The 11,049-nt window shown below is 41.4% G+C and overlaps 1 protein-coding gene across 3 annotated transcripts; it reads right to left on the bottom strand.

The window, feature by feature from the left end:
- Nucleotides 1-532: 532 nt before the first annotated feature.
- On the bottom strand, nucleotides 533-9,194 carry LOC118105472 (adenosine receptor A1-like). 3 transcript variants are annotated; one of them, XM_035153307.2, is made up of 3 exons: nucleotides 8,336-9,163; nucleotides 2,878-3,172; nucleotides 533-2,741 (listed from the first exon to the last, which is right to left on the bottom strand). In XM_035153307.2, exons 1-3 carry the CDS (start codon nucleotides 8,674-8,676, stop codon nucleotides 2,358-2,360), a joined length of 1,020 nt encoding a protein of 339 aa, XP_035009198.1. In that variant the 5' UTR covers nucleotides 8,677-9,163; the 3' UTR covers nucleotides 533-2,357. The 3 variants fall into 3 exon arrangements, with proteins under 3 accessions (XP_035009198.1, XP_035009199.1, XP_035009200.1); XM_035153308.2 differs by lacking the exon at nucleotides 8,336-9,163 and adding an exon at nucleotides 6,020-8,291; XM_035153309.1 differs by lacking the exon at nucleotides 533-2,741 and having other exon boundaries at nucleotides 3,044-3,172; nucleotides 8,324-9,194.
- Nucleotides 9,195-11,049: the final 1,855 nt, after the last annotated feature.

Below are 11,049 nucleotides of genomic sequence, written 5' to 3'. Positions count from 1 at the left end.
TGAAATCCTTCCTCTGCTTCTGCACAGAAATCTTGTTTGGACACCCCATCATCCTTCAGTTCATGGAGACTTCTGCATCCCAGTGTGGACCTCAGGCACATAGACACGTCTCAAAACTACCCAGATCTTCTTATCTAGAACTATATATATCTCAGATGACTCCCAAAGCTCATATCCACTCATGTCCATCTGATCTAAACACATCTACGCATATATTTGATTAATCAACTTAGAATATCGTATATTTATTACTAATAAAGAAAGAGAACAGTAGTTAGAGTAAAACAAAATTGCTCACTACATTTTACATGAAGATGCTTTTTGGTGCTGTCCACTGTAGTTGGTGCTGAGCCATAGTAATCTTCTTTTTTTTGTGCAGCCAACCTCCAAAGGGGCAGTGGAATCACAGACATTCAAGTGTCCATACAAAAGAGATGGGGGCTGAGCCTCATGGTGAAGAGCTTCTGTGTTAACTTCCCCATTGCACATTTTATTTGATGAAAACGTTTTTCAGCACAAGGAAATAAAGCTCTCTGGGTTAACAAACTTTTTAATACTACATTAGCACATTCAGTAGCGTCGCACCATCCATATCTGATCATCTAATCGCAAGGATTCCATTGAAATGGATTTCACTTGAACGTTTTACTGTTTTAAAAAAAAAACACACGAGAGAGATCAATAAGGTCACATTCAGAGGCCTCATTAGACAGTTTCAGTCTCATAATAATGTTCACCCTCACCCCCTGGAATCCTTCACCCTCCTAACCCCCGACACTTACTCAGGCATGAAGCTGCTGATGCACTTTCAGCAGAATGAATTCAAATCAGGCCTCACCACAGGCCTGATTTGCGTGATGGCGTGTTCTGCTCCCTGTTTGTCATTGTCATAAAAAAAATGAAATGCGGTGCTCGGAGGCTGGATTCCCCGGTGTGCTCACTCAACCAACAGCTGTAAGAGGACATTGAATCAGCTGTTTGCTCAGTGAGGTGAATTTTACACAGATGTATAAAATGTCCCATTACTATTTACACATACATTAGTTACATACAGTGCACATTGTCAGTGTCAGCAGTCCTGTGTCATTATCAGCCCTGTAGGGAAAATGACAGAGAGGATTTGCTGAAAGCTACACCTTTAAACCAACTTCATCACAAAGAGTCCAGAGAAGAGGTTTGAAAAAGTCACACTTATGTGTAGTGAACAGGTCCTCATTGGATGCAGGGACATCCTTTAGATTCACAGTCTTCTATTGAACAGCACTGGTGTAGCTACAGAGTTACAATAGGATGCTGTACCATTGTCCACATCCACAGCATTTTTGTTTCAGCTGGAACTATCCAGTGTTTCAAAAAATACAAATAAACCTTCACATGTGGCAACGCACCACAGGCCACATGTGTCTGATGAGTAACTGCGTAACTTTAAGGAAAAATGGTTTTACAGAGTCTTTTACAGAGATTTGTTTTGCAACGTTTTGGTACGAGACCAAGACTGGCAATCACATTTCTCTCACACACTAGGAAATATCAAACATCAATAAGCTACATCACAGTCTCTAACATGAAATCAATAGCTACACCTTTACACATTGTAAACCATTTGCCTGATGAAGGTTTGGTAAACGTTGCAAATAAATCTCTGCAAATATGAAATCTAAGTAAGTCGACTTACTTTTCTCCGACACACCTGACACTTAATAGATGTGCGTATGATTTAATCCATGATGCAGCCAACATACATCCTGAATCCTGGTGACTCTCGCAGCAGGTTGTGCCAACTTGGTGTTTGCCCACAATTATTAGCAAAATGCTGAATTTCCCTCCAGCTTCTCATCTTTGTTTTCTTTCCTTAAGGCCACAGAACGTAGCAAATGTGAAGCAAACATAAGATGCTCAACGATGTGAGATGAATCCCATGAAAAAGGCGAAAAGAGTTTTAGTACAGAACTAATGAACAGTTCAGGATGCACTGCTGTCGTACCATATGTGCTACAGATATACAACACACTTACTGAGGTTCAACAGGTTTGTGTTGAAACTCATGAGAAGCCCCATATCCCGTAAGACATTGTCATCATTTATTCAGCCAGTGGAGAAACAGTCCTTACTAAATTGTACTGATTTAGAATGTTGATTGTCTCCATGCTGATTTGTCCCTGTCCTCTTGAAGCATGTTGGATGGAGGAAATCCTCCCTCGTCTTTTTAATCCCTCTGACATCCCTCAATGCAATTAAAGCCTTTTTTTTTTACTGCTATTCCCTCAAGTGTGAGCATAAAGTCAGAGTGCTTTCCATTCTGTGACCATTTGAGTGAAAATTCACAGTTACACAGCAACACAATTAGTTGGCGAAGATCACACATCGTCATCGTCATCATCAATCTGCCTCAGCCTCCTGCCATGACTCTGTCCTCTCTGGCTCCCTCTTTGAGGAAGCCGACCGACCGGATCCTGACAAAGGAAGTACTGTTTCCAGATTTTCCGGAACGCTGTGCGGAATTTCTTGATGCGGAAAGCATAAATGATGGGGTTGACGGCTGAGTTGCCGTGGCTGAGGATGATGGCGATGTAAATGAGAAACACTTGCTCGCCGCAGGTCGGACAGAAGAGGGTGATGCAGTTGAGGATGTGGAGGGGAAGCCAGCTGACTGCGAAGAGGAAAAGAACAAGGGCGAGAGACTTAGCCAGCTTCAGCTCCTTGCCAAAGTAACGTCTCGGGTCTGTGTGGCTTGCGGTCACCTACAGAGAGATAAAGCAGGAGGATCGTCATCTTATGAATTTAACTTTAGTCTAATCACTTAATTTACGTTTGTTTTCATAGCAAACTGTCTTTCGATTGTTTCATGTCAAAGAGAGTGACCAGGTTTGTCCTCACCTTCTTGTTGAGCTGCTTGTGGATCATGTAGAAAATCTCTACGTAGATGGCCAGCATGAGCAGCAGAGGGGGCAGCACCCAGCCGAAGAAGTTGAAATAGACCATGTAGTCCATGCTGATGACCGTCTCGAACCTGCAGGTCACCAACTGGTCGTCATTGATCAGGGAGCCGTTGTCACGGAGACGCTGCAGGTTATTCCAGCCGAACATAGGCATGAGGCCCACTATGATGGACACCAGCCAACACAACAACACGGCCGTGCCTGCTCGCCGAGGGGTCACGACCTGCTTGTAGCTATGGCAACAAGGGAGAAGATAAAGTGAAAAGGGAAACAAATAAATCTCTCTGTTTTACCATCAGCTCCATCATCTGCTCCATGTTACATATTATTGTTATTTATTTTATTTATCCTTAATTTGACCAAGACAGTCCCATAGAGATTCAGTATTTCCTCAGGGCCCTGGCAAAATGGGATGAATAATATGAATAATACAAGTAGAGAGAAATCACACACATCATATTACATTATATTTTTCATGGCTGTCTTGGAGTGTCGTTTCAACTTTTTAAAGTAAGATTGTGTAACTTCTGCATCCACAGTTGCAGCGTGTAACAATGATGAAACATTGAGCAACAGCTGAAGTAAAAGTGTGGAGGAGTGATGAAGTCAACTAGAAATGGCAGTTGTAGCCTACAGCAACATTTTGTTAAAGTTTGCTAAGATTTAGCAGCAGCCATAAGTCAATGCTTATCCAAGGTAGGTCAACAACACTCCTGGAGATTTAAGAGTTACGAATGAAAATGTTTGCTTTGTTGAAGCAAGAACATGCTATTTCTATTTTCAGAAGTTATACAATTCAGCTTTGAGGTTGCAATTTGTTGTGTTTGACTGATTTATATCACAAAATGTTCTGGTTACAACAGTTCCTCTTTCTGGACTCTCTTGCTGCTTTCAAACACGCACCAAACCTTCAGATATTCTCCTGAAATTTTCCAGAGCGGCTGTATGTGGCAACGCAAATGTCCGAAGAGTAAGTTGCTGTGGTGTTTTTTCTGAGGTCTGGCATGAAGAAGAGGAGAATTCACTGTGAGCAAGTGGGCGTGTTTATCATGTTTCTAAAGGCAAATTCATAGTTTCTGCACCCGCCAGTCAGCTGAGGGTTCGCTGGGGTCCCCTATGGTCCTAGTAACTTAAATGTAAATGCAAGGACCCTTATGCTGGCAAAATTTGTGACCTGTGCCTGCTCCAGGTACAATATACCTACTGGAATGGAATGTGGGATCAGGTACGATAGCGTGGAACACCAGAACGATGCAGACTCTCATTTTTGTATAGACCAGTGGTCACCAGCCTTTTCGAGCCCAAGATCACTTTTTAATTCCAAACTTAAGCCGAGATCTACCATTACATTACATTTCATTTAGGTGACACTTTTATCCAAAGCGACTTACAATAAGTGCATCAACCATGAGGAACAAACCCAGAACAACAAGAATCAAGAAAGTACAATTTCTTCAAAAAAGCAAAACTACAAAGTGCTATAAGTAAAAGCCATGTAAGTGCTACTAAATTGTTAGTTTAAACTTTTATTCAAGGTATAGTCGGAAGAGGTGTGTTTTTAGTTTGTGGCGGAAGATGTGTAGACTTTCTGTCCTGATGTCAATGTGGAGCTCATTCCACCATTTAGGAGCCAGGACAGCAAACAGTCGTGATTTTGTTGATATCTTCCAAAAAACCCACTTAGGAGGGTCACACTTATTATTTTTTGCAATTTCTGTTAAAGGCTGAATGTACAAGAAATAAATATACACAAAGAAAGGCAGTTGTGCAATTTTTTCTATTCAATGCACAATATTCAAATTTATATCAATTCATATTTACAATGCAAAATATGTAGCTTCTCAGTTCCACAACATGTTCTGCACTGCATTACAATGTTTTTAAATATAGGCTTTGATTTGAATATGGCCACAAATATGATTATTTCCTTGTATGAAATAAGTCCCTTGTCATCAAATAAATACCATTACTACACAGTATGAAGCCGTGCATCTTCCGCTCCAGCAAATATTTCACAATAAAAAAACCTTTTTAAACAAGGGAATGGATTCCATTACCAGAACCGCTCGAGTGCTTTTATTTTGAAAAGGCATTCAGAAAGTGTTGCAACCATTTGTTTGTGACATAAATTCATCAGATAAACATTAAAAATCAGTTGAAAGATCATCTTCTCTGTTTATTCTGCTGTGAACCACAATGTTAATCTCTCTATGACACAAACGTATTTACATCACTTCCCGAACCCGTTTCAAAGTAAAAGCACTCCAGCGTTTCACCTTCTGAATCCACTCATTTGTTCCAACGGGGCTTTGATTGTTATCGACAGACCGAAAGATGCGCATCTTCATACCGTAGAGTCCTGACATTTAGTTTATTACATGAACCAACTTGTTCTTGAAGGAAATGCAGGAGATAAACCTGCAGCTCCGCCGCCAGTAGCAGACACACAGCGCGTGTGAAGAACAGACAACCGACACACAGCTGATCTGCGGCGCGACGACAGACAGCGAGTCGAGAGAGTTCGGGGATCGACAGTGAAGACTGCGAGATCGACCGGTAGATCGCGATCGACGGGTTGGCGACCACTGGTATAGACTATGGGGGAATGTATTTGCGACTGGAAGGAGTGCGCAACTCACAGCGGACACAGAATGTGCAAAGTATTATCAACCATGACGGACTCAAGACTGAAAAACGAGTCAAACAAGAATACAAATATCTCAAGATGAAAAAGACGAAGTTGACAAAGATGCCAACCTGGACAGACAACAATGTTCAAGAGCTTTTGGCAATAAGGGACGACTCTGTGTTGATTTGCTGTAATCAAAGACATGTGATCTTCTGCAGCATAATTTATACACCATGTCCTGCATCCTCAACCCAGACGCCCCCCCTCACCTGAACACTCCGGACATTTTGCTGTTATTGTGAATGTGTCTAACCCGAACAATCTTCTGCTGCTTTCTTCTTATGTCAAAGGCAAAGTTCAGAAAATGTCCAGACCCAATTGTGTGCACTTTTTTTCGCAGTTCCTGTCTGAAAATGGCCGTGTAGCCTGGCAACAGACGAATGCACTATACCTGTTAAATCCCCCTCTGGAAAATCTCTTCTGCTTGTATCTTAGAAAAATCAAAACATGAAGGCAAAACATTTCTGCCTCTCTGTAGAGTAAACAGTTGAAGTTGTTGCCTAACCGTCGGCAATTCTTTGGAATTTCAATGGGATGTCATAACTCCCGTATCTCCCACACAATAGGCAGCTCAGAGATGTAATCATTGTTGATGGGCTGACGAACTGCTGAGTTGTGAATTCAAACCTCCTGTCTAAACAGTGCGAGCTGACTCAAAGCTGACGAAAGGAGCTTGTTCTTCCTCTCGCCCTCTTTCATACGTCAGGCACATTTTTGTCTCTGCTCTTATCACTTCTGCTCGCTGGTTAACAAACAAACACTGCTGAGATATGTGCCAGATCCAAACATTCATATTCCTTCTTTTTCTCCTACTTTGATTAATGTCAGCCGCTCTTGCCTCGCCCACACTCTCTCATGTAAAGTGCACACACACACACACACACACACACACACACACACACACTCCTCTCATAAGTCTGTTTGTACTCTCCTCACTGAGTTTGTACAGCTGCATACAGATCAGCTGTTCATCTGACAAAAATTGCTTTCTGCTTAACCGTTGTCCGTCTATATCTACGCTTTACTGTGGAATTCTGATCCCTGTGCGCCCCAACTGCAAATCCTGCCCTCCAGCTGAGCTCGCCGCTGATATTTTTAAATCTCACACAGACCACTCTTATCATGAGAGTCTGCTTCCAAACCACCTCTGCTATAAAAAGCTGTGTCCCTCCAGAGTCTCAGGGGTAGTTTAGGGGGGGGGGGCACACCATTTCTGAAGGTTGTACAGATGGAAATGGATTATTGGTGAGGTGGAAAAAAACATTCTCAGATTTTATGAAGCTATAAAATGTGCTTGTGTATTTTTTTTGGAAGAACCCATACTTGTTCTGCTGCTAATGCCAACCCTGGAGAGAATTCAATTTAATTAAAGATATAATGCAGCCTTTTAAAATGATAAATGGAGTTCTCTTGTTCATCCTGTTTTGGAAACAGGAACATTTTATTTAAAAAAAACAATCAGTCGATTCCCTCGTGCTGTAGCTGTACAAATTCACTGTATGATTAAAAAGAGCTGAGAAACAGCACAGTACACTGATAAGTAACAACCTGTATGTATCTATTCATATATACTCATGTGTGTTCATATAATATATATTAAATGATTCCTGTGTAGCGTCACTGTGTTACTTCTCTTCCGAGTCTAGTGAGTGTGCATGCTTTTGTGTGCGTGTGCGTGTGCGTGCGTGTTATTTGCCAGTTTACAAAATTATGCAATCCATCAACCATCCACCATGAGCCCATTGACCAGTCATGCATTCTCTGCCAAACTGTGGAGGCTCATTGTCACATGAGCCACCCTGAAGTGGAAACTTGAGTTTTAAAGTTAAATTATGCGTGAGGTGTCATAAACACACAAAAACAGATTCACAATTTTAAAATCTCCTGCTCGTGAGATCTGTTACCACACCAGTATATCTCACTACCCACCATGTTGTTGCCTCTAACCAATCGAGACCAGAAGGCAGAAAGATCAAGTAACATGTGTGACTCCCACATGTTTCAATCTATCAATCTATCTATCTATCTATCTATCTATCTATCTATCTATCTATCTATCTAGCTTGCTCCTCTGCAAATGAAATCTCAAATAACATATTTGGAAGGAAATATTTAGTTGAAGGAAAAATCACAATAATATAATCTATGCTTATGTTATTTATGTATGTATTCATTTATATATATGTTACCTGGTACACATGTTATTTGTATTATTTATGAAAAAGATGACATGTAATTAATGTGATTTGTTGTCCTCTTCCTGCATCTTTTCAGCTAGGATATTTGTTTGGTTTTAGGGGAAATTATGTGCCAGAAATGGACACTTTTTAATGAAAAGATAAGTAATGACTTCATGGATTAATGAAAAAGTGATTTTTGCTTTTCCTCTATGTGTAAATCGTTAAATCGGGTACAGGCTAAGACATGTGTCAGTGTTAAACAACAGTGATTTATCTGCTGTCGTTTCCAGATTATCACGGATTTAGATGTCAGATTATAACGCCAACATTAATGTGACTGTAAATCAATTCAAATGACCAGACAGCCTTTAACCCAACATGTGCCTCTCCACTCCTCACTGCTGGATGGACGTGTAGTTGAATGGATGACTCGTGTCCTTGGCCCCCGAGCAGCGGTCCAGACACAAAGGCTTCCTGTGACTCAGACAAGATATTTGAAAACTAGAGGAATTCACCTTTAGGCCTACCTCATGGGTATTTTCACTCTCAGGTAGCGGTCGATGGCGATGGCCAGCAGCGCCAGGATTGAACTTTGCGTGAGGACAAGCACCGTGCAGGCGACCAGCAGGCAGCTGTAGAAGTGCGTCTTCAGTCCGATGCTGATGGTGATGGCGAGGGGGATGACCAGCGCGCCCACCGCAATGTCAGCCAAGGCCAGGGAGACGATGAAACAAAACGTGGTGTCCCTCAGAGACCTGTTAATGCGCACGGCCCACACCACCATCACGTTCCCGATGACCGAGGACACCGCGATCACCGCCTCCATCCCAATGTAGATGGCTTTAGCGAGAGGCAGAGCCGAAGTCATGGTCGCGGTCGGTGCTGGATGAGTGTGCGCGCAACGGAGGAACAAGCGAAAAACGTCGAGGGAGTTCCCTGTTGTAATTTGGTGCCGGCTGAGACCCCCTGACCGAGGCTTCGCATGTTTTATGTCCCGCGAAAGTACAGAGACGAGGTCTGCTCCTCGGAATTATTGTGGGATCTGGTCCGGGACGAGGTGCTGTGTGCGCACCCGACGCAGAAGTTGGTCTCCAGACGCTGCGAGGCGGTGATTCCGAGAATGAAGCCGAGCTGCTGGCAGGACGGACGGAGCAGGAATACTGAATGAGTCACAGCGCTCCCCAAAGAGCGCACCATCACCCGCTGTTTGCTTCAATGTCAGAACATGTGTCCAAGGAAGACAAACAGAAACAGTGCCAACACACACATCCCACATGTTCCTAAAAGTCCACTCATCTTAATTGCCTTTTTCAGCGAGGGCGTAACTGGTCCGGGACATGGACATGTTTATATCTCCCTTTGCGTAATTTGTATGTCTAGTGAATGAATCCCAGTTTAGACACCGTGCGTAATATCCATGAGATTACTATTAAAACCACATCGTTGTCGCTCTGCACTCACTGCAGTCATGAGGTGGAGAACATCCGTTATTTTCATGAGTACTTGTATGTGATAGAAATACACATTCACTGTATTTACACAAGGCTCAAAAGGTGCTTTATATAAAGAGTAGTCTGATATGTGATATTTCCCATGAATGGGTAAGCGCCAAGTATAACTATACCACTCTTGAGAGGGTGCACAGAGAGGAAGCTGGATGAAGACAAATGGCCACCTGCTTTGTGTTGGAGGGCAACAAGAAGACAAGAGCGGACAGCCGCTTTGGTATCGGTGGAAAACAGCAGGACAGATGCACACAGATACAAATGAGACTTAAAAAAACAGCTGAATAAAAGCAGGAGTTTACTTTGCACATGCCCACTGCCTCCATGTCCACAGCATAGAAGCCACTTACTTTCTCCTTTTTTATCATTTTATTTTATTTTCTCTGTGTAGGAGTCCCTATACTTGTCATTTATTACTTAGACATTCACACATAAGCCCACATTTACATTTGGATATGTGCTTTTTATATTTTTTGATAGTTCACAGGTGTGGTAAGAGAACTGGATGCCCAACAAGTAACTTGTGATTGACCTTAGAGCTGATGTACGGTGGATATAGGCCATACGCTCTATGAGATAGACAGGTCTTGCTTTTATTCATGTGGTCAACAATGCTTTTTAATTTGATTACTTTCGTGTTTAACAACCCTTTTTTTTTTGCTGCAGCTCCTTTTTGTGTGTACAGTTGTATGTCAGTCAAGTCAATGCTATAATTCATTTAGGGTGAAGCTGATTTGGAATAACTCTCACATATCTTATTTGATATAAAAGCATTAAAATGGATTTCAAATTGGAAAATCAATTGATAGATTGACCAGCATGCTACGACTGAGAGACAAGACAATACTCTACAAGGCTGAAGTTTCACTAAGTTGCTGCCTTTGACAAACTGACACTAAAATTTGTTTTAAATCGAATAATCACTCAATTCTACGGAAGCGTATTGCATTCACTTGAAAAGAAAAAATAAATTAAAAATTAAAATGAAAAAAAACTCTCTCCCCCAACTACAACAACCACTATCCCAACTACACATTTCTTTAATGTTGCTTCCACATTTTCTCATGATGCCTTGTATAACTTATGTACGGCACTTTGAATCACCTGTTGAAATGAAATGCTATACAAATAAACTTGACTTGCCCCATGTGTAATTATTAGACATTAATGTAAATTAACACTATAAACTATCATCACTGAATGAGCTTGAAGGACTTCATGCGGTGGGACGTTGATGGACAATTATTCTGTTCCATTCTCAGTTTATCGGTTTGCACATATTTTTGGCCACTTAAATCTGAATCATTGAAAAATTAGGCTAATGCAACATTTAAAAAGTGTTTCCTTCCTGGTATAATGAAGGCTCTGGCTCTCCCTTATTTACTTGGGCTGTCTGTATCAGTGGTTTCAATAGCTATGACTCAACATTTACTGAGTCTCATTAAGTGGAAGCAAAGTCTGAATATCTCTATGTTTGGCTTTACATGTGCCTCTATCACCATCAATGCAGAAAGTGTGTGTGTGTGTTTGAAACAGAGTAGATTTACTTATGATAGATGATATGATTCATATAGATTCATGATCATCATAATAATATAGCAGAAATAGAAACACATGAAAACTCTCATACTCTGTGACACACACATTTTCCTTTTAACAGCAGAGTCATTGGAGGAAGATCAAAAAATAAATTCCAGCGACAAAGGAATCATGCCTTTTTGTACATGTGTCAAAAA

This window comes from Hippoglossus stenolepis, chromosome 3 (assembly GCF_022539355.2).
Source record: "Hippoglossus stenolepis isolate QCI-W04-F060 chromosome 3, HSTE1.2, whole genome shotgun sequence".
NCBI classification, from domain to species: domain Eukaryota; kingdom Metazoa; phylum Chordata; class Actinopteri; order Pleuronectiformes; family Pleuronectidae; genus Hippoglossus; species Hippoglossus stenolepis.
This window is presented reverse-complemented; position numbering and strand designations above follow the sequence as displayed.